A 23,043-nucleotide genomic window follows, 5' to 3' on the forward strand; every position below is an offset into this window, starting at 1 on the left:
GGCATGCCAAATAGCTACCCCCTTTCCTGATGATGTGCCAGCCTCTGCTCCTCTCACTCTCCAGTGTTCTAGCTCAGCATTCTCAGTTTCATCTTCCTCTCTGTTCCTCTTCTAATCCAGAGAGTGGAAGGAGAAGGAAGAATAATGGAGGCAAGTAGATGGACTGAGAAGGGCAACCTCCGCTAATCTGCTGCCCTAGACAGTTGGCCTCATGGATAGACTGGCCCTGCTTGCTGGCATTCTACTGGTATCCTGACACATGGGCAGGGCCTCAGAAAGCATCAAGCCAGCTACTGCATGTTCCAGCATACCTGTTGTACAGGAAAGAAAGTGGAGCAGCACTGATGTGAGAAATGTGGGTGTTGAATATACAATACCCTGATTATTTCTTTATTAAATATATGTATATCATGCTTTTAAGGTTGTATCAAAGCAACTTACAAAGTATGATCTAATAAACATTTTTAACATAACATCCTCAAAATAATAAAGAGCAGCAGTCAAAACAGCAGAACCATAATTACTCATAAAACCCATAATTACTCATAAAACCGTAAGCAGAAACATAACCGAAGCAGCAGGAACATAACCTCCTGAAATAAAAATGATTTCACCTACTGTTACTGTAGGACCCAGCAGACCTGATCTGGGAGGCGAGTTGCATACCTATGAATAGTCTAGGAGTGCTGTATGATGGAAGTCCTGAGTCCTTGACCTGGCTTGGTAAGGCTGGATTCACTCAACAAAATCGGCCTGGTAAGAAGGTGAGTGGAATCAAGCTGGGCTGAGCTCTGCTATTGTATGTAAAATGGTTGGTTGATATTCCTGACCTGCACCCAAATCTGCATTGTACAATCATAGGGATTCTCAATGTGGTCCCAGAGGCATCCGTCCTGTTTTAAGCTGCAGTCAGCATGATGATCAAGGTATTGGTACTGGCTCTAATGTTGCCAAATGATCTTTTCAAATTCTTTCCTGGTATCTAACATAAGAACAGCCCCACTGGATCAGGCCATAGGCCCATCTAGTCCAGCTTCCTGTATCTCACAGTGGCCCACCAAATGCCCCAGGGAGCACACCAGATAACCTGCATCCTGGTGCCTTCCCTTGCATCTGACATAGCCCATTTCTACTTAGGGATTTTAGTGAATTAATCATCTGCTTTGTTGTTCATCAATGCAACCACACCTGTGCTTTCTTAACCCTATCTTTAATTACTTTTCCTCCAAAGAGCTCACCTTCCTCTTTGTTGTTGTGGTTGTCATCCTCCTCTTTGTCCTTCTCAGCAAGACTACAAGGTGGTTTAGACTGAAAGTGTGACTGACCCATGGTCACCCTGAGAATCTCACAGCCAAGTGGAGATTTGAACCAAAGTTTCTCTGGATTAGGTTTTAATCCAAAGTTTTCCAAATCTTGTAGTGCCGTGACCCACCTTGTCCCCTGTGGTGGGCCATGACACTCCTGGTGGTGTTGGAGGCTTCTCCCAGCCTAGCAACCCCCTCTGCAAGCCTCAGAATGGCCCTCCAGAGCCTCCATAAGCCACTTTTGGTTTTCTGAAGCAAACAGGAAGTGATTTAAGGAAGCTTTGGAGGGCCATTCTGAAGTATTTCGAGTGGGTAGCCAGACCAGGAAAGGCTCCAGTAATTAATGGGCTTCTGGAATGACTCCTGTTTGGAGCCATGCTGGTGCAAGAGAGGATGGGAGGGCCCAAACTGTGACCCTGAGCTTGGGCTCACGACCCCCACTTTGGAAAGTGCTGTCCTAATCCATTGTGCCGACCCCTGCACCATCCTTGCTCTCAGGATGTTGCCTCAGATTACCAAGGAGATGTCTGAAAATGCACTGCCTATCTATGTCTAAAACTCCATTCATTTTTTTTTTTTTAATCACAATGTAATGGGGCAGGCAGACTGGGGAGATGCCATGGTTAAGGAAATCTTGTATTGGTGAACAACCAGAAAGAAGTTGACTGCTGCTGTATATGACTGTCTTTTATATTAGCTGATGTATATTAACTGATGTATGACTGTCTCGTATATTAGCTGAGGTATGTATCTGAGCTGGGACAATGGTTTTGTGTAAGGGATAAGCATTGCTTTATTTTTTGTCAAGGAAATAGATAGAACAATGACATAAAATGCTTGGATTGGGGGAGAAAATAGCTATCTATCTAATCATTTTGTTTGCTCAAAACAGCTTGGAGTGTTTCTTGGTGGCTGCTGTGTGTTCGGCAGGGCCACTGAGCTTGGTCATGAACCCCAGCTGGCCCCCTGTTGGATGCCAATCCTAGAAGGATCAGTCATTGCAGAAACGTGTTGAAGGCACTGCCGCAGATTGTGGTGTTCTTTTGGCACTTCTGTGGTATTGTTGCAAGGTCAATGAAGAAGACTCGGTACTAGGAGTGAAAATTTGCAGGCTCTTTATTTCATTGCAAGCAATGGGCACCCATGGGACTCTCGTCTCAAAGCATGGGACCCTCCCCAATGGTGATTTGACCATTTATACAATTTTCAGTCCTTTGTCTCAAAATCAAGACATCCCATTCGCTGAAATTTTACATCAGAGATGGGGCAAACACCTAATAGGTTCCAGATAAGGTACAATTTGCATTAAAGATGGGAAATAGGTGGGCAATAGATGGACGAGTGTTGGGCAAACAATTGATTGGTTATGATTTACATTACAGGTGGAGTTTCACCTTAAAACCTATTAAATTACAAAGTTTCCAAAACCCAGCAGGGTGCACTATAATACCATTTATCCAATGCTGAATAACACTGACATAATTCAAGCCAATTATACAGATTGTTTTGACAGTTTTTAGAATAACATCATTAAAAGAGAAGGCACTAGTGTGATCTGCCTGGCACTCCTTATCTTATCTGCATTCCTTTCCTATGTGCTAGTATAGACACTAAGCAGCTGTGGGGCCTCTCTGCAAAACTAAGGCTTCTTGTCCTTTTAATAAAGAGCTTTTTAAAAGCTTTACTAAAACCAAGCACTTTGGTTTCTATGGCTTAATTTTATTTAACTATTGTGATCTTTTACCTTGGGTACAGTTTGGTATCAAGAGTCACTTGGTCTCCATATTGCATATGTGTGCTTTTGTTCTAAAAGCATAAAAGTTACAAAGCTGGTGGATACATGCATAAATCAGTGAATGTCATAACATTCGCCAAGGTGAGAGCTCATTCCTCCCCAGCAGCTGCCTGGCACTTGTATCTGTTATCTCTGAGCTACATTATTCCAAAGTGTAAACCTATCCTCTGAGGCCCCAAGTCCCAGCTTCAGTTCTTGCAATATTGCTCTTTAATTTTACCATCTTATGTGTTGCTTTGCTTTAGCAGTGTGGCTATTAGGCTAGTAACTCTGTGGCCTGTCACCCAGGTCACTCTGCCACCTCCTATCCGTATTGGACTGATGGTAGGGTATGTGACTCAAACAGTATTCAATGGCAAATTTGGAGCCAGGCCCTGACTTCTGTGGTGTTTGAAATAAGCAGAGGTGACACAGCCTTGGTTGCTTTTATTTCAATGACAACAGGAGATTGTACCACTCAAACCTTTGAAAAATAAACTGCCTGTACAGAAGCAAAATAAGGGGTCTGCAGTATCAGAGCCAAGTCATTTCCTTTCACTGACACTGCCCCTCCTGGCTGGAAGGTAGAAGACACTCATCTTCTGCAGAAGAATCCATCACTAGTCATGTTACAGAATAAGTCTGTGCATAGTTCTTGTATATTGGTTGCATTACTCCCCCCCCCCCCATCATTCTTTGGATGAGACAGTTCATGTGCGGCTCTGTGGAGGTTGGCAAGACCCTTTCCATCTCTTGAATAGCTTTGTCCATGCATTCATTTTTCAGTGGTTTGCCTTATAAAGCCATTCCTTGAGATCAAGGACTGTTCTGTAGCTTGGATTGTGCTCATGGAGGACTTCCTTCCAAGCACATTTGCAGCTAGTGTTGAGAATGGGAATAGGCAATTGATGGTTCTTTGCATGTCTGGCTTCAGACCATATATAACAGGGCCAACCATACTATAGAAACAAACTCAGCAACTGTCCTGGGGTGCCAAAGTGTCACGAACTGTGCCCATGTCTAGGAGAGCCACTGCCTGCACTTTTGAGGCCGTGAACAGGGGCAGCTTAGTAACACATCATCAGGGTGACGCCTTCTGCATTCTACAGAAAACAACCCAGATCTCCATTGGTTGCCCAGAGAACAGATTTGCATAGATTGGTTGCCCAGAGCATAGATCCAGTTGTAAAAGGAATGAAGTAACAAATTGTTGGTATTTAAAAATGACAGTAAGAAAGTAATGGTTTTATTCGGTTAATTCTTGACTCTTGAATGTGCTTATTGTTGTGGTCCATATATAAAACACAATGGAAGTGAGCTCATTTTTAACTCAGATACCAAAAAAAAAAAAAAAAAAAAAAACCTTGGGAGAGGGCTTGTCTATAACACATATCCTTCTTTACTGCATTTTATATTTGATCTGAGCCAGGTTTAACCACAAAACAGCTTCAACCCCAGGAGCCTTGAAGCCAGAACAGGATGTCTCCTGCTAAAAGTAACAATCTCTCAGTGAGCATCTTTCTTCTTTGGTTGGGCTCTGGTTCTGCACGGACATATAGGAAGAACTTGATTTTTTAAAAAATTCTGCAGTCCAAATTCTACACTGAGAAAAGTTGGCCTTTGTGTCCCATATAAATTATGCCAATTTGCATATATATTGTTTATTTTGCATTCTGTATTTTGCTTTTTCATCATAATGAAGAGTTAAACAGGGAGCTGAATTCCCTACCCGTTGGAACATTGGAAATTGTGTCCAGTTCAACAGCTTTTTAAGCTGTTGACATTCCCCCTGATAGTTCCCTCAACACTTTTAAGACTGACTTCCCTGTCTTAAGGACTAGAAATTTTCATCTCAGCAAATATGCTTAACTTGAACAGGATTGGGGCCTATGCTATGGGTTTAGGACAGGTGACAGTCACTTCACCAGAAGTTATAGCTCATTTGTCCACCCTAAATTGGATGAACCACTTAAATGGTGAATTATACCGTTTGAGGGAACAAAGGTGAGCAAACAAAACCAATTAAAAAATCAGAATTATTTTAATGTATAGATTTTATAAGATTTATTTTAAAAAATCATTTCTATTGCATAACTTCAGTGCCAGGCATGCCTAAAACACTTCTCACATTGCTTTCATTTCCATCTCCAGTTAAAAGCTCCAAATCATTACCAAAGGTTCAAGAGCTTTGCCATCTGTTTTATCTGGTTAATCTTACAGCCAGATCACTTTCTGAGCTAGAACAGAAGAAGACACCATTCATTTGAGATGAACCTTGCTCATCTATATTGGGCTGTGGAACCTCAGCCATCCGTGTTGTACATTATGGTACTTAGAACTATGGGTCGGTGGGCGGGCTATAAAGTACCTCTGAGCATGTGAAGAGTTTTTCTCCTCTCCTGTGAGACAGTGGTGAGATGTTTGGGTTTAAGGATGTGGCTTCCAGGCAGATATGAAATCTAGCACCTCTTTGCAAATTAAGAGCTGATGGAAATACTGCATGATAGCAGCTGGGGCTTTGGGAGGTTTGTTGCAAGCTTGACTCCTATATAAACACCAAGACTTCTGAAAGCGAGGGGCTAGGATTCACTTATATGCCATGGTCTTTGGCATGCGTACCCCCCAGGAATTTGTCTTAAACGTGTCCATGTGTGTGACCACCCCTCCCCTGCATAACTGTGTGAAGCATAAGCCCTGTCAAGTGTTTCTCCCAATGCACCCTGTGGACGCATGCACATTTCACATCCATTTGTTCCCATTGGCACACAACATGCAATGCACATGGCCCTGGAGAGCAGGGGTAGATGGCTGATGCTTTGTCTGTATGTTCCAGTGTTCCCCCCCCCCCCCCCGGCCAGGCATGCTGTGTTGCATTTGTTCAGATGTATGCAGAGGAACTGAGAGGTGAGCAGATCTGCTGGGAAGCAACAACCTTTTATTTTGAAGGGGATAGCAAAAAAAGATTCATAACTTTTTCTTTCTTCACTGCATCCGGCCATCTGCTGAAGAGGAGCAAGAGGTGTGCTACTATCTCACTTCCTTATCCCACAATCCCTTGCCAAGAGTAAGTCCATAGTACTGCGCTGTTTTAGCACAGCAGGAAACAAGTTAGGTCAAGACTGTGCCCATTAGCAAGAGCTCACTCTGACTGATTGGGAGAAGCTGAAATTGCCTGCCAGGAACACTGCGTCCTCTGTTGTATCTTTAAAAAAAAATCTGTATATAATACCCAGTTTCATGGGTTGGCATATCTGTGTGCACATGGCACAGGAACACAGGGCTCTTCTGACCCATATGTAACCCCATATGGCATAATTCTGTGTTTTTAGCACAACAGCTCTCATGCAGGCTGTGGTTGGCACTAGCAGAGTGGAGAATAGCATTGCATTCTGGGTGGCTGGGCAGATAAAGAGGTACCAGCCTGTGTGTAGTCCTGGGATGGCTCGAGGCACCAGTGGAGTGGAAAGATTTGAGAGGCCAGTGGACCCTACACAGCCCATAGGAAGAGAGAAGAATGCACAGTGCCACTGGACTGGGTAGGGGGAGAAGTTCAGCAGCAGCGTGGAACGTACCACTGCATAGCCTTGAAAGGTGAAGCAAGAAGGAAAGTCAGGACAGTGGTTTTCAAAGGATGCTCCAGGGAATTCAGATTCTATAGAAACTTCACAGGTGTTCTTCAAGGGGAAGACCAGCAATGGCAGACAAAGATCCCTGAAGGGCTGCGTTCCTGTCACTATTGATCTTTGCTTGCAGTGTGCAGCCTCAGGGGAGCATTTGCTGCATTCTAAGGCTGTTCTTGCAGCCTTTGTGGTATGACAGGGAGGTCTAGTTCTACATGATCTTCCTGTGTAAAACCCTAAAATATGCCCCAGAATCCTTTGTAACATGAGCTGCAGGGTTCTGGAGCAGTCACTGAGGGGTCCCTAGTAGTATGGAAATTGATTACCTGAATGAACAAAGTTGAAAAACCTTCTGCCCTGAGTGGTTGCAAGCTCAGGAGCCCTTCCCACATTGACATAATAGCTGAAGAATGTGTGTGCGTGTGCCAGGGAATCCCTGTGAGTTGCAGAGTATTCTCTGCTTGCTATCAGGTGCATCCTCAGTTTGTCTCAAGTGCCAGCCTGGCCTGTTGGGTCTAGCCATTACAAACTAAGCAAACTCTGAGCTTTAGAACATACCCTAAAGCTTGCTCCCTATTCCTCTGATCATATGAAGCTGCCATACAGACTCAAGTGACTGTCTGGGACTACAGATGGGTCATGAAGACCTTTTTCAGTCTTGCCTCTAGATACCAGGGACTGGGCCTGGGACATTTCGCATGCAAAGTCCTTCTCCTCTGCTCTGATGATGATGAAGAAGATGGGTCATGGTCATGTGTCAGGCTATTTGTTCATTGCGACTGAGCTTCTCATTGAAGAACTCCATAGAAATCTTGAGGAGCATATTTTGAAAAGCACTACACTAGAAGGTTGCAGGCCATGACTGGTTGGAGGCCACAGGAGGAGATTGTCATGCAGTCCTTGGGGGAGGGGACAGGAACAGCTGAATGGAAAATACTACTGCACAGCCCCAAGGAAAGTGGCAATGAGTGTGTGTGTGTGTGGGGGGGGGGGGGGAGTCATCACCATTGCATAATATGGATGAGCAGTTGGGATGGGAGAAGAAAACAAAAATTACCATTGCATAGTATGAATGGGGGAAAATCAAATTGCATAGTCCAGATGGGGGTGGACAGTGCCATTGCCCCAGGCACTGAATAGTTCTCAACATGGCTGCACTGCATTATGCAGAGCTGGGCCTAACTTCGCCTCTTCACCTCCAGGACCTTTCCTCTCCTTGTGTCACCCTTCTGTTCTTCATCCTCCCCCTGCCCCATGCAGACGCCCCACAGAGCCCGGGACAGGCGTTCTTTACTGGGCACAAGCCAGGGCCCAGGTACCAGGTCTGACCGCAACTTCCTGCTTGGCCTGGGGGAGAGGAGCTTGCAACTCTCGCCCCCACCCTCTACATTCTTCCCTTGCTCCTGGGGTCTCCAGCGCCCTTCCCCATCATCTTCTTCCTCCACCTGAGCCTTGGTGGAGCTAGGCTGCAGTCGGCTGGGCTGGCGGGCTTTGGGGAGCTGCCGTTTGCTGCTGGGTGAAGCCTCCTGGCCGCTCCCATCACAGAGGGTCTGTCCCTGATGTTGGGGGGCCCCTGGAGGGTTTGATCTCCGGTGTCGGTGCCTGGCTTTGTCCTCAGCCTCTGGCACCTGCTGCAACTTGGCAGGACTCTTGCTGCACTCATGGTCTAGGAAAAAGAGGGGTGGGTAGAACAAGAGACATTAAGCCCCGAAGCGATCATGAGGATGGGGCTGGGGGTTGTATGTGAACCTCCCTCCCCCACAACCCCTCACCCCAAACAACATACTGCCTTTATCAAATTTCTAAATTTTGATTTCAACAACAGGGCAAGAGGGATGGAGCTGGGGGTTGGGTGAAACTGGTAGAGTAGGATCAGGATGGGATTGGGTCAGGGTGAGGCCTGACAGAATCTGGAGTTGATTTGCTTTGTCAGAACATGTTGCTAGTTACCAAACCAAACATACTTTTCCTGACCAGGCCAGTTAAATACTCATTGCTTGGCAACCCTACCACCAAGGGTTACTATTACCAGGGAATCCACATCTGTGAGGTTCCTATATGGTGATTCTTTGCCTCTGAAGCCTTAAGAGAATTTTCTGTTTCCTGGGATTTCCCAAGAGGGTTACTGGTTTCTTCAATCTACTGCCTCCTGGCTCTCCAGAGTATAGGTCTAGTCCCCAGGAACCAATCCAGTTAGATCCATCATGATCAGGGAGCTACAAGGCTCTGGAATGTTCTCACCAGAAGGGCCTTTTTGCCTTACCACTTTGAAACAGATTCAACTGTTGTAGCTTCCCTCCAAGCAACCCCCAGACCAAAAACTGCAATTCCTATGCTTTGGAGTTCTTGGGGTCTTTAGTAAAGATCACCTCTCCCACTGGGGAGCCAATAGGCCAAAACAAGCCACTTTGTTGGATTATGTTTGTCATGCTGGGCTGGAAGGAGATTGCTAGAGGTTCAGCATTTCAGTGGGTATGGTGTGGGTGGAGAACTCTACCATTTCCAATAAGGGTTGATCATGTTTCATAAGGTATCAATACATGGAAGGGAAGTTTCCAAATAAACCAGTGAGGAATGGAAAACAAGTGGGAACTGGAGCTGGGGAAGAAAGCAGGGGTGGCCATGGGCAGACTATGTGCACAATAAAATAAACCACAATTCTGCATCCAGATAAGCTGAATTCTACCACTTGTATAAATTATGCACACTGCATATTGGGACTGATTCTGCTTCTGAGAGTCAACAAGCTATGCAGGGCACTGAAGACCAACTCCTAGTGAGATCTCACTGGCTTTGAAGACTTTGCCCATGTGAGCCTGGATTTGCAACTGAACTGGCAGATGTCATAACAGCACTTAGTACTTGGATACACAGGTTTTTGTGTACTTGGCACACAGGTACAGCCATCAGCCCTGCTCCCCCCACCAAGATTCGGGCAAGCCTTAGAATTTTTTTTAAGCATTGCATGTACATTTGCTCACTTATTACCTTATTTAAAAACAAACGTATACACAATCAATTTAAAACAATGCAAAATGTCTGTTGAGGGGAAATGGTGACGTTGAGACACAACAGGCATTAGCCAATCAGGGCCATCCTGAGCAGGCCTTCTGCTATAAACATGCAGAACTGACATCTGCAAAACTGACATCTGCAAAACTCTAGAGAGACAAGGTACCGTTTGGATGGAATTCAGTGAGGGTGCTTTCAAATGTGCACAGCTGCTGTAAAATGTTGCATCTGTCTTCATCCTGCAGATTCTTAAGGCAGACAGTGCAGCCAATACAAATTCTGCTCCTTTCCTATGCTTGTGCAGAATTGCAAAATACACATAGCCTTGCCTGCAGGAGAGATCACTTGGATGATGTTGGGTAGAGATGAAAGAGAGCAGGAAGACTGGGGAGGGGTGTTAAAGGGTGGGGTGGGAGTAAGGGGACTGTGAACATTAAGGAGGGAGCGAGTGGCTCCAGCAGGATCATCTCCCCCTACAGAATGAGACAGGAGCTCCCCCATCACCTGCTGAGGATTTCAAGCAGTGGTTCCCTGGGAAACTAAGCAACAGATGGGGACTGGGCTGGGTGGTTCAGTTGGTCCAACTGGGGACTGGGCACCCACCATTTATTCTCGACCCGTCCCACGAGGCAGAAGCAGGGCTCCCCCCGGGGGGAGTTGGTCACGCAGAGAGCCAGACTGGCCAACGGCTGCCCTGTGGGGCGGAGACAGATGGAGACTTGGGGGGGGGAGAGAAAGGAAGTGATAGGGAAGTTACAAGGCCGGTACAAACCGGGTGGGAGAGGGGAAATGAAGCCATCACAGACCAGAAAGGTAAGGCAGATCAGAAAGGTTAAGGCAAGGTTAGCACAGAGCAGGCAGAGGGGGAAATCAGACAGCACCATGGGTGAGTTGGGGTGGTGTATGGAGGATCACATGGACGAAGGACAACGGGGCAGGAAAAAAAAAGAGAAGAGGAGAGAGGGGTGAATATTGAAGGCCCAAAACCTGCCTCTCTGCAGAGACCCTCTAAAGGGAAGAGATGGGAGGGTTGGAGAGAATTTTAATGTGAGATTTATCAGTATGGTGCCAAGTGTATTCCTTGTGAGGGTATTGGCCAGTCTCCTGTGGAGCAGAGAGAAGGACCACAAACTAGGGAGTCAAACCAGTTCAAACCATGTTAGATTTTTTGGGGCCATAAGAACTGCCTTCCTGGGTCCCACCACGGTCTGCCTAGTGCAGCCAGGTTACATCTGTCTTCATCCTGAGACAAAGGAGACCACTTAGGGGTTCCCTCCTCCTCTCCCGTAGCTTAGGGGCTGGGGAAGAGTTGTTGGTGCAAGGCTCAAGTATCATACTGTTCCCCCCTGAAATCCAAAGTCAGATCAATCTGGACCATACCATATTGGAAGAACATATTTCTGGGGGATGCAGCATTCATTAGTGGGTCAGACTGAATCTTTCTTACTACCTCCACTGCATAAGAGAAGGAAGGGTCTTGGAGATTCAAAGAAGCATAGACATACCATAGTCGGGAATGAAGCCGTTGCCTCTCTTCAGCACCAGGTGTATCCGGCTACCCCCGCTGCGTATGTGCTCCACGGCTTGTGCATGCGTCATGCCCACCGTGGGCTCCCCATTGATCTCTATCAGCTGGTCGCTCACCTGTCACCACCATAACATTTTAGTATAAAGCCTACTAACCCCTCTGAGGAGATATGAATGAGGGCTTGAGTTTGCATGAAGAGTTTTCTCATCAATAGCAGTGTTTCAAAACAGTGTTATTTTACTCAGAAGTAAGTCCATTGTGTTCAGTAAGACAGGCTATAATCCTATCTTACTCACCGGAGACAAACACATCATCAACCATAAAGGCTAGAAAATTGCATTAAAAAGCACAGCTCCTAGGATATGGAATTCTGGGTATGAGATTCTTGCATGGCAAAGCTAAAGGTCCCTTGAACATGCACATCCCTTCTTATAGGTTGACATCTATCTGGGAGGACGTGGGACGCATAGCACTTAGTACTGACGCAGCACTTCAAGTTTTCAAAGTGCTCCACGTCAGGGCCTCTGAGAGGAATTTTATCAGGGGGTACAAAGTTTCTTTTGGGCCCCTTCCCAAAGAGGAAGGGGTGAAACAGAGTGTGAAGGGTGGCAGTGGGGGTGGGCAGAACAGGAGCAAAACAGGCAGGGGAAAGTGGCAACAGCTAGAGCAGTCTTTGGAGCCCAGGTCTATCAGTCTTCCCAACGTAGAGCTGAGGTCTACCTGCCTGCCTGGTGTTGGCAGCTAGATATGGAAAACCGACTCCTAAGTCTCTCTAAAATCTTTCAAATATAGATAATTATTGCAGGAGATTAGTATCATTGTATTTAGGCTCACACTAGAATGGAAAGTGCCCTGTGTACACCAAAATTGACTTCTGCTTCAGCTGCAGTTCTACAACTGTGTAGAACTCCTCTACGCTCCTCTAAGCTCCTCTACGCTCCTTCATGGTTAGTGGATTCGCAAGCCAAAGAGCTACTGTAGCAGGTCAGTTTTCTCCCAGATGACACTGCTAAAGAATGTATGCATTCCTGGGCCTGGTGTGTATGGCTTGTGGCAGTAGTTGCCGCCATGTGCCCACGGTAATGCCTCCAGCATCCTATGTGGGCAGTAAGTCTGGGTGAGATTGGAAAATGTAAGATCCCAGGAAATTTCTGGGGCCCTTTCTTTGGCTCCTAGGCCCCCTTTCTGAACCTGGGCCTGGGTACAAATTATACCCTTTACCCCCCTCTCCTAGGCCCTGTTCCACGTACATTATCTCAGTAATCCTTACAACATCCCTTTAAGGTAGGCTAGCGCCACATTCCCAAGTTTCAGAAAGAAAAACAGCAGCTTGTCTCAGGTACCTAGCAAGTTCACAAATGAGGTAATATTTGAACGAGGTGCTTCTTAGCTCACAGGTCACACTTTTAAGGCAGGACTGCATGTTATACCAGCAAACTTACCAGAATGTCTCCTAAATTTGTGCCTGCTGATTAACAAAAATCCATGGGAGGGCATCGGCAGGGAAGGATCAGTGGTAAAAGGAAGGGGGTTGCACTGAAAGCTAGAATGGTGTGGTGGTAGGCCTCCACTTAGCCATGAAACTCACTGGGTGACCTTGGGCCAGTCGCTCTCTCTCAGTCAAATCTACCTCCTAGGGCATGATAAAATGGAGCTGGAAAGAACCATGTATTTTGCCCCAAGTTTCTTAGAGGAAAGATGGGATACAAAAGTAATAAAGAACAATAATAGCAGCAGCAGCATTCTGCTGATTCTTGCCAGGCCATCACCATGAGGTGGAAAGCCTGTAAAATGGAGGCTAGAGGCACTACTTACTGTCAAAAATTGGCAGGTAGGGCAAAGGTGAAGCGACCCCCTCCTTCCTGCCTTTCTCCATAGTAACTGACCTCCCTCTCACACTGGTGTGACCCAATGTTTTCCTTTTTGTTGCACCCTTAACCACTACATCAACTTCCATCAGCTTTCTCCAGTTGCCTTGACTATACATAGCCAGACCACTTTCATAAGTTTTAAAAAAGTGGGGTGGGAGACGGGATCAAATCAGCTTGCCTGCTTTTTGAACCAGGGTTTATTTGTGCCAATCCATCCTGTTGTTTTAGAAGCTGGCATCAGATACTGGAATCCAAGTGCCTCCAAATTTCCTATGACTCTTTTTCTGTCACTGGAGAAGATCCCTAGGCAGTTCCAGAAATGGGGAAGTCTCTTTCTTTCTCTTACCTGGATCTTGCCACATTGCTGTGCTGGTCCACCCTCCATGAGGGCTAAGACATAGATGTCCATATTATATTCACTGCCACCTCTCAGGCTGAAGCCGAAACCATTAGGTCCTCGCAGCAACTCCACTGAGTATTGGCCAGTCTCCTGTGGAACAGAGAGAAGGGCCATAGGCTCGGGAATCCAGCCAGTTCAGACCGTGTTTGGTTTCTTGAGCCATAGGCTCTGCATGGCTGGACCACATCACAATCTACCTAGTACAGCAATCTATATCCCAAATTGACCAGCCAGGTGCCTCTAAGAGCTCACCAGCAGAGCATGATACTGACAGATACCCACTCTTGTTTGCTCCCAGCTTATGGTGGTAGCAGAGGTATACTGCCTTGGGTCATGGAGGCTCATGCTATTCCTGATTAAGCAACACCCTTTTTTCTCTAGCTCCTCAAAAACTATTTTATGGATCTTTTCTTACACTTTGGGAATGTCTATAGATCACCATGGGCAGACATTATTTCCAAATAGGCCCGCGAGCTACCTCTGCAGTTCCACCAACACTAGACATCAGGGGCTCACTGGACACATGGATGTGCATCCTGGACATTTGTCCTTTACCACTGAAGGCAACAACAGTGGGCGGATGCACAATATTGGGGCATCCAAATGGTCGTTTCAGATCAGAGAGGAAAAGCAGCGCAATCTTGAAGCCAGGTTTTGGCGTGGAGAGAAGAATAAGCACAAAGCCACAGGGATGCAGCAGGAAAGGGTTGAGATGCTAGTCTCTGCGTGGAGAACAATCCTACCAACTAGGGCCAGCTCTGACTCACTTTGAGTTGTGCTTTCCCCCTCCCCTGTCTCTTGCTACTTCGTGTGCCCATTCTCCCTTCACCCTAATTCTTCAAACAGTCCTTTTCTCTCCAATATCCCCAACTGTCTTTTCTTTGACTTGCAATACCTGGAGCTGAGGGGAACGAAAGGTGGGGCTCCGAGGGCTTTCACCCACATCAATGTCGGCAGTGTTCAAATCACTAGAAACTCCTGCAAGTGAATTGGGAGAGTCAGAATGGGAAGGAAATATTCCCCATTGCTTCCCTTCTTCCTCCCTCTTTACTCTATTTCCCCAGCATCTGCCCTTCCTCTTTCCCTCCCCTGGATCCTATGATTTCTCTCCTCCAACCTCCCAGATTCCTTTATTGCTCTTGTCTATCTGCTCCCTCAAGTGGCCCCCCACAGTCACTTACCTGCATCCTTGCGACTCCGGACCCTCATTCGCACTCGGCTCCCCGCCTGCCGGAAGATGCCCCCAACGTCGGTGTGGGATAGCCGGGCCAGGAGTCCACCATCCTCTTGATGAGTAGGGCCCTCTTCCTGATGAGGCAACAGGGAGCTGGCTGGGAGGAGAGAACAGATAGATCAGCAAGTTTGGATGGGGGCAAAGCACAGCCTCCATCTCTTTAGAAAAACAGCCTCCTTCACACAGTTGTGATCCAGTCCCACCTCTGGCGATGATCTCATTGAGACAGAAACTTAGGCCCATGAGGTCATGGCCTCATGAGACCACCATGGCCTGCGACCACCAGACCTGATGCCAGGAGGAACTCCCTGAAGAAATTTCTGCAGAGTAGACTGAGTTACCAACCTTGGAACCAAGAAGAGGTCACTCAGACCTTATGGGTGAGGAGCTGGGCAGCCCAATCCTGAGCTGCCTGGAGCGCAGGGCTGCTGCGGCGCCAAAATGGCTACCGTGGCATCCTGAGTGGAACCAGGCAGTCCATGGCGGCTCCTTGGGAGAAGGGAAATAGCCCTGCAATGGGGCTACTCGATTCTGTGGTGGCTCTGGAGCCAGCACAGAATCAGAGACTCCCATGTCAGGCTGCGCAGCCCAACCTGGGGCTCAGGATCCGGTGGAGACCCTCCTCCCACACCACTCTCACCCCACCACGCCTTCCCCCCACCTTCTCTGTACCTCTCCCCACCCAAAATGCTTCCTCCCTGCCTCCCCTCACACCCTCACTCACCTCTCCGCCACTAGGCGGTCCAGGTGACCGCTGGACGGTAGAACGCCAGCCCAGCGCCAGAGCTGGCACAGCACAGGCTCATGCTGGGCTAGCTCTGGTGCTGGGCCGGTGGGAAGGGCCTGCAAACATACCTTATGGCACTGGTGGTAAGCCGGTGCGCACGGGTCTGGATCAGACCCTGAATCAGTCCACTCCAGACTGTTCACTCTCCTAAGGGTACAATCCAAGACCATTTGGCGGTGCCACATTAGATCACTCCAAGCAAAAACAAATCTCTAGAAGCTGCTCTGAAGAGACAGGGTTCTTGTAATCATTAGGCCCAGTTTGGGAATGTAAACACATATACTTGTATTTTGGGCTCTGTCCGATATCTTCCCTTAGAAGCCTCACAAAACCAATAGAGCCCAAGTCTGGGCCTATTACCCGCTTCAAGTGCTGTAGGATTTCTGCTGAATCCTGCTTGGTCCCCTCCAGGCCTAGCTCCCTGCCCCACAGACACACAGTCTTGCTAAAAGGGAACACACAGCTCCTGCTTCTCAGGGCTTGCCCAAGGCATTTTGGTGCCATTTCTCCTCCTGCAAATTAACATAGGGAACAACCCATGGACAAAGATTCAGTATTCAAATTCTACCAAAAAGAAAAAGGCTGAAATCAGATGTGCATTTTAAAGTGCTTTAATTCAGGATTCTTTCCTACTCCATTCAGGAATCTTTTCTCAGTGGCATAGCATGGGGGGGGGCAGAGGAGCAGTTGCCCTAGGCACAAAATTCTTAGGGGCACAAAATTTCAAAAGAAAAAAAGGAGTAATAATTTTTAAAAGCTCCGGTTCACAGCCTTCTTTCTGTCCCCTTTCCCCCTTTCTTTCAGTTATTCTGGATTTTCAATAACAAACATCTGACTTACAAATCTGGATGAATCCCTGAGAGATGCAATGGAGCTCTTTGGAGCCATAGGAAGGGGAGTGGTGATGCCAGCGACTATGGACAGAGACTGCCTGGAAGAGTGTGCCTCCCTCTTAGTGCAACCACCCCTCCAGCCTGCTCCAGTTCACAAAGACCAGGGCCTCACAGAGGGTGCCATGCGTGTCCAGACAACTACAGGTGTTGCAAGGTCCGCAGCAAACTTAAAACTAACTCAAAGTGAGCTTTAAAAGCAAAGTTGAAAACAAACTCAAAACAAACTGAAAATGAACTCGGTAGGCAAGAATGATGATCATCTGCAAGCTTTATTGCCAGCAATGGGCCTCTCCTTTGTTCAAAGTGATGAGAGCAGTGAGAGCTGTGTGGTGACTCTCATTGCCCTCCAGAGAATAGCTATGTTTCAATAGGAATCCTAGGTTTATATAGGATTCTGGCTTCTTTGTCTGAAAAATCTCACTGTCATTGGCTAAGGGGTTCATGACATCAGAAATGGGGCTTGTCTCATGATTGGCTACACGTTTCAGACATCTGATTGGTTAGTCTCAGGTTACATTTCCCTTTAAGGCTATTACATTTCCAGAAAACACTGTTTCCAACAACCTGTAGGTGGCACTGTTTACGCATTTATTACAATGCTATTTTATATTCCTCTCTTAATTAATAGAAGCCTTCTATGAACTGAATTTTTGATTCCCTATGATCCTCAGTATGTATATAAACTCAATCTGATACCAAACAATCCAAATTCTTCTTAAAAACAAGGATTTTTCAAGAGATTTCTCTCTTTGTTAAGTCCTGCTTTCTCTGTTAACTTTTAGAATGCAGGCAGAGTGTTTCTGGAATGTTTTTGTTAGTTTGGGCTTCTAATGATACTTTCCAGATGCCCTTACTTATCTGTTCTTGTCAACTAAGATTGACTATTCTCTCATTAAAATGCTCTTGCTTCTGGCACCAACAGAAAGAGATATAAATATTCAAGTTTACTCCCTTAGTTCTCTGTATGTTGCTCCTTATCTAGTTGATAGGCATGATATAGAGAGTTGGAATGCCTTTTGCTTAGATAAAGGTCTTATCTGTAAACTGTAATTTCACTAGAGTCTTCCTAATTAATTCACTTCAGGCATCTGCATTTTCAAGGCGTGAGACTTAAGTCTTTTACTACATTCTGTGTTTTTCATGCTTTAATTAAACTAAATTTAACTGAACTAATTTTAACAGCTAAGATTCACTCTTTCATTTATAATTGTTTCCTTTAACCATTAAGGCAGTAAAGAGTATTAACATACATGCTGACTTTCATGATCCATTTGGCATTTCTGTGAACTTTGGGTGTAAGGCTCTGGCAGCTCCCAGATATCTCTTTCTGCTAATTTACAACCCTACTAGGCATTTAAGAGTACACAGTAGCCCGTTGGTAGTAGGATCTGTAACATTTCTCAAACACCATGATGTAGCTTCTTGGCAGAATGCATACACAAAACTCTTCTGACATGAAACTTGCCTGATAGCTTTCCCAGTGCATATTTTGGTTCTTAAAGAAAGCTTATTCAATTATATTTAAAATACAAGATGTTTTCTGTCCAAAAATCCTTCTTTCTATGTGTTTTTCCTACAAGCCATTCAGGCTCTGGGGGTTGCATTCCTGACTTCAAAGTGAAGCTAAGGCATAGTCCCATTCTTATCTGATGATGTGTCAGCTTAGCAGTAAAACATCTTAGATTTATGGCTTTGCCTCAGCCCTCTGTTTAAACTTCTCCAGAGGGGGTGAATTACAGTTCATATGGTTTAAACAGTGCTAGACATAATCTTCCATTTCTTACTTAATCCATATAAGCATTACTAATCTAACATGGAGCTTTGGTGTATTTTGATTCTAAAAGAAACCTTATGTATATTATTTATAAGCCTTTTCTTGCTATAGGTTCTAAAAGAATCAAAGGAACTTCTTTATATGCAGGCTGGGGCCATGGGTTTCCCACTGTCAGCCTGCAACAGAGACAGAGAAACAAAATGGACCCAAGCCTTCATTTTCTCCTATTAAACTGCTAAGTATGTGAACATGGAATATTTTGGTCCAGCATAATGGCTACATACACATACATAATGACTTGTAGCTTCCAGGGCCTTGCCTCACAGGGGCCCTCTGACCTGACATGGCCTGGTTGTGCTGACCTGGCTGCCTGGCTTGGCCTCGCCAACCATGCCTACAGGTTTTCCTTTTGGGCAGGGTCTCTCCCTCCCCCTCTCCCTCGCTGGTGCAGGGGATTGGCTCAAGGTTGCCCACCTTCTAATGCGGGCACAGCCCCAACCCCACCTTGCCATGACACGCCCACCCTGGCAGAAGAGGCAGCTTGGAATCCAGGACCAACAACTGGTCTGCACAGAGGCTGCATGCAAAGGCAGCACATTTGCATGGATGTCACTTAGCCTGGTTTCTCCGTCAAGGACATCTGGAGCAGCAAAGTCTGGGGGGACCCTCTCAAACTGCCTTTCCCCGCTGCTGCCCTTGTCTCCTGGGCACCCACTTTTCAGACATGGAGGACAAGGAGAAGCTGCCCTTCCTAAACTCCATGGTGGTGGTGAAAAGCCAAGGGGATGAGGGACTACGTGCAGGCGGTGCTGTGGGGCACCTGCAAGATCAAAGAGCTGGCAGAAGAGGGAGAGCCGATGCAGGACTCTGAAGTCGGTGAGTTGCGGGCCAGTATGGTCTGGGTCCCGAGGGGCCCTGTGAATGAAGGGAGGCTTTGTTGGGGAATGACAAGGACTTCGTCAACCCATCAGGCAGGCCTGGTCAAGTCTGGCTTCCAGAGCAGCCCAAGATCCACATGACATGGTCAAGGAAAAATCTTATCCGTCTCCTTAATGCCTGACTACTTTTAAAATTAAAGTCTTACTGCATGCGCTAGCATGGGCGTATATAAAGCAAAAATGTCATTTCCCTGGGTGGGAGTGGGAGTGGGGCTGGAAAAAGCATGGATAAGGGAAGTTTCCCTTGCATCAGCTAAATGGTGATAAGGCACTTCCTCCGATGTATCAATTTCACTGGAGATGGGGGGGGGGGAGGAGATGAAGGAAATCACCAAATCACTGACAGTGCTTTACCCCAGGCTTCTCTTCAGGGCTTCAGATAGAATGCATTTGTTTAGGGGGGGGCACACATAATGCAGAAAGGTTGAAATGTGACTGTAATGTCACCTTCCTGCATGGGCATCAACTGAATAAAAAGTCTGATAGTAATTCATTTAAAACACTGCTTTTGTCTTTTACAGATACACACCCACAACGTCTGAGAGGCTCAATGACATTTTAAGTGGCACATGTGAAATCTGAGAGCTACATGAGAGCACTGCTGTTCAATATTTCAAAACCCAGTATAAGCCAGCAAAATGGGAAAATTACTTCTTAAATAATACCAACAGCCAGAAAAAATACTGCTGGCAACGAAGCTCTAACACTGGCAACAAATTAGGTACACACCCGTGACCTGGATACACAATCCAGCAAGAGTGACCCATATATGCAAGTAGGTTTCTGTAGACAGATCACTTTCCTAGATATGGTCCACACACACAAAAGTGGCTCTGCAGGGTAAAAAGGGTAAAACCCTTGCAACCATCAGTTTGACCTGTGCAACAAATGAACCTTTGCAGCAAGAGTCCATATAGCATCCCTGACAGAAAATTGGGCCAGTTTTGATTGTGCTAAAATGGGGGGGGGGGGGGAACGACAACTGAGAGCCCAATTCTAGCCATGTCTACTCAAAAGGAAGTCCTACTGTAGTCAATGGGGCTTACTCTCAGGTAAGTGTGGATAGGATTGCAGCCTGAATCTACTCCTCTGCCTCCAGGGAAGCCCTAGCACTAGCAACAAATCTGGCAGCGCCAACAATCTGGCTGGTGCACGCATGTCTGTGCATCTTCATGTGAAGCAGTGCATATGCAGCCTATTGCTGTGCATGAGACTCTGTGGACTGAGGCTGCTGTAAGAAAACAGGTGCAGGTGGAGAACATGGTACACGGTGAAGTAACACTATGCAGCTCTTGCTGGTAAACAGAGCATAGATGGATACCAATTGCCCTTCCATCGCCCCTTCAGAAGTAGCCAAGAGTATTCACCTATGTTCTTGTGAAAATAGTGAAACATTTCTAGTATCTGACTTACAGTTCCAAACAGAGACTCTCCACTTAGCTTTGCACCTTCCCCATAAGCAATGAAAACCAGAACAGCACATGAAAGGGAAACATGCAGACCCCAAAATACTCTTCCCCTCCCATATCACACAGGCACCCCTGGTACTTGGCCTGTTTGTTTGCGTCAATATTTACTTGCCAGAAGCACCTGATTGTTTAGCTCAGCTGGGGCAATGGAAGGGGGTGTATACAGACACTCAATGGTGGGCTCCTTTCCCAGGCAGACATGCCTGGATTTGTCATTCACGCAGATGTATGCACGCCCTAAGAAACATTTGCTTATCCGGCTCTTATCTTTGGTACATGCACACGCACCGACTTTCCACCATTCCTGGGCTGCGCACAGGATTGTTTGGACTCCTTTCTCATCTGCGCAGCGTTGTCACAGGTAACGCTAACAATGGCTCTTTAGTCCTGAAAGGAGTTGCTTGTGAATGTCTTGCTTGTCAATGGCATTAATGGAGAGTGGAAGTGACCCACATTTAACTCCAGCTCACATTTGCATTCTGAAACAATACATTCCAGGAATGTGTGCAACCATTTTTTATTACTGGAACCTGGATTTAGGACTGGTATTCTCACTGTATGTGTGGTAGTTAAGACCTTCTGTATTCTACCAGGTATGTTCGGATTAGATCTAAAATGTGCATGTTGCATTTTCTAAGTTTGGGGAGGGGAGAGCAAACTTGTATTCTAGCTAAAATACCTTTTATGTTTGAGTGACCAACGAAGAAACAAATCATACTTGTCAAGTTTTGCTTGCAAAAATGGCCTTGACCATGATCGCAAACTCCCCCTACTCTTCTCTTCGACCCCCAGCCCCTATGACACATGCCAGTTTAGCACCTACAACGGGTGCACGGCCTCACAACCTCCTCTGCTTCATTCCAACTCCCTGAAAGGGATCAACAACCTTTCTTCCCCCTCTCCATGCTGAAGTTTTGGCTTGCAGTCATTGCTGACAGGCATGACCTACACACACACTTCTTGTTTGACAATATACAATCACCTTGGCCTACACATTCCCCCCAGAATATCTTCACCTCTCATACCTTCTCCCAACACCATGACAAGCCATACATTTCCCCAATATCCCCAGTCCCACCTGTTAAGAGATATGGAGCAATACAGCCTCCTGTTTTGCTCCTATGGAGGAGACATAAGCCTCAACATCCCTCTTCCCCCTCCCCACTTTCTGTGGGGCAGAAACTCCTCTCACAATCAACTACAAAGCAAAAGCCACAGGAGGTGGGTATTTACGCTTGAAGTCCTGGATGTGGCGCAGAAAGGATTGGACTTGCTCGAGCATTTTCAGGGTAGATGAAGCAGGGAAAGGGAACCAGCGGAGTTAGAGTGGGGAGAGGGTTGATTCACCTCCCCACCTGCCTGCAGCTCCTGCTTTTCCCGCAACCCTCTCACTAGCCTCCCTCCCCCTCTCAGGAATTCCTCTGCACAGGAAGGCTTCGCCTGATAAGCCAAGGACTTTCAGGGGAGGGCATGGAGTGGCTGAGGCTTAACCTATTCCGAGCCAGGAGAGGCAGGTTGTTTTGAGTTGATGAAGAGTTCCTGGTTAGTAGGGGAATTCTGCTCCGGGCACTTCCTGATTCAGTGTCCCAAATTCAAGGCAGGCGGGTGCGTCTCCAAATGATTAGAAACCAAATACCAAGTTTCCATTAAGAAGCGCAGAAGAGAAAATTCTCTCCTTCTGAGACAGAAGATAGGTGGCATATCAACACCACAACAACATATTAATTCAGTCTCATGACTATCCCCCCCCAAATAAAAAATAATGGTAGTAATTACAACAATTTGAACAATTTTGTGTTTATCTGAATATTCTGATGTTTATTAATTTTGGTCTGAGGATTTAAAAAATGCCACTACTTTTGGCATAGCATCAATAGTTTAGCCACAATTGACGCTCTGCAGTTGCATAATATGATGTCTATTACAATGCATTAGGCAACAGGACAGATACAAACACAAAATTTAAGATAACAAAGTTTTGATGAAACAAAAAACCTAAGATTACTCTTGGAACCAGTGCCTCTGAATTGTATAGGAAACAAAAAATTCAACTAACAATTAGTGTGTTACATAGTGCTATGCTTTGGTCAAGGTGCGAAGAGATCTCTGCAGCAGTCAGATCTCTAGTTTCCCCCCACCCCAACTGGAAGGACAGTTCCTAGGGTTTCCTGGGAAGAGGGAATGGATGTTAAACCTGTTGAATGTAGTGTAAGTATGCCCAGAGATGGCAGACTTGGAATTGAACCTTGCAACCACCTGCTACCTGCTGGATAAGGAATGGATAATAAAAACAACAGACCCAATTATAGATATGGGAGTAAACCCCCCCCAACTCAGTGAGTCTTCTGAGAATATTATCTGAATTTCAGTCTCAGCATACAAACAAATTATGTGCATTTATCACAAAGTGTGTAATTTTATTTTATTGTACAATTAACA

At 46.2% G+C, this 23,043-nt stretch overlaps 1 protein-coding gene across 1 annotated transcript; it reads right to left on the reverse strand.

Moving 5' to 3' along the window:
- Positions 1 to 5,991: 5,991 nt before the first annotated feature.
- On the reverse strand, positions 5,992 to 22,009 carry MAGIX (MAGI family member, X-linked). Its single transcript, XM_066618580.1, has 6 exons — positions 21,838 to 22,009; positions 14,691 to 14,840; positions 14,405 to 14,487; positions 13,456 to 13,599; positions 11,216 to 11,354; positions 5,992 to 8,364 (listed from the first exon to the last, which is right to left on the reverse strand). The coding sequence occupies exons 1-6, from the start codon at positions 21,884 to 21,886 to the stop codon at positions 7,877 to 7,879; spliced, it is 1,053 nt and encodes a 350-aa protein (XP_066474677.1). The 5' UTR covers positions 21,887 to 22,009; the 3' UTR covers positions 5,992 to 7,876.
- Positions 22,010 to 23,043: the final 1,034 nt, after the last annotated feature.

This window comes from Tiliqua scincoides, chromosome 2 (genome assembly GCF_035046505.1).
Source record: "Tiliqua scincoides isolate rTilSci1 chromosome 2, rTilSci1.hap2, whole genome shotgun sequence".
Lineage (NCBI taxonomy): Eukaryota > Metazoa > Chordata > Lepidosauria > Squamata > Scincidae > Tiliqua > Tiliqua scincoides.

What these genes read in the sequence shown, in the direction of transcription:
- MAGIX (XM_066618580.1), bottom strand. Translation starts at nt 21,886, where the DNA reads ATGCTCGAGCAAGTCCAATCCTTTCTGCGCCACATCCAGGACTTCAAG. An exon ending in CCACATCCAGGACTTCAAGC is followed by an intron (nt 14,841 to 21,837) that starts GTAAATACCCAC and finishes CTCTCCTCCCAG; the next exon opens with CCAGCTCCCTGTTGCCTCAT. An exon ending in CGGCTTCATTCCCGACTATG is followed by an intron (nt 8,365 to 11,215) that starts GTATGTCTATGC and finishes TCTTTTTCCTAG; the next exon opens with ACCATGAGTGCAGCAAGAGT.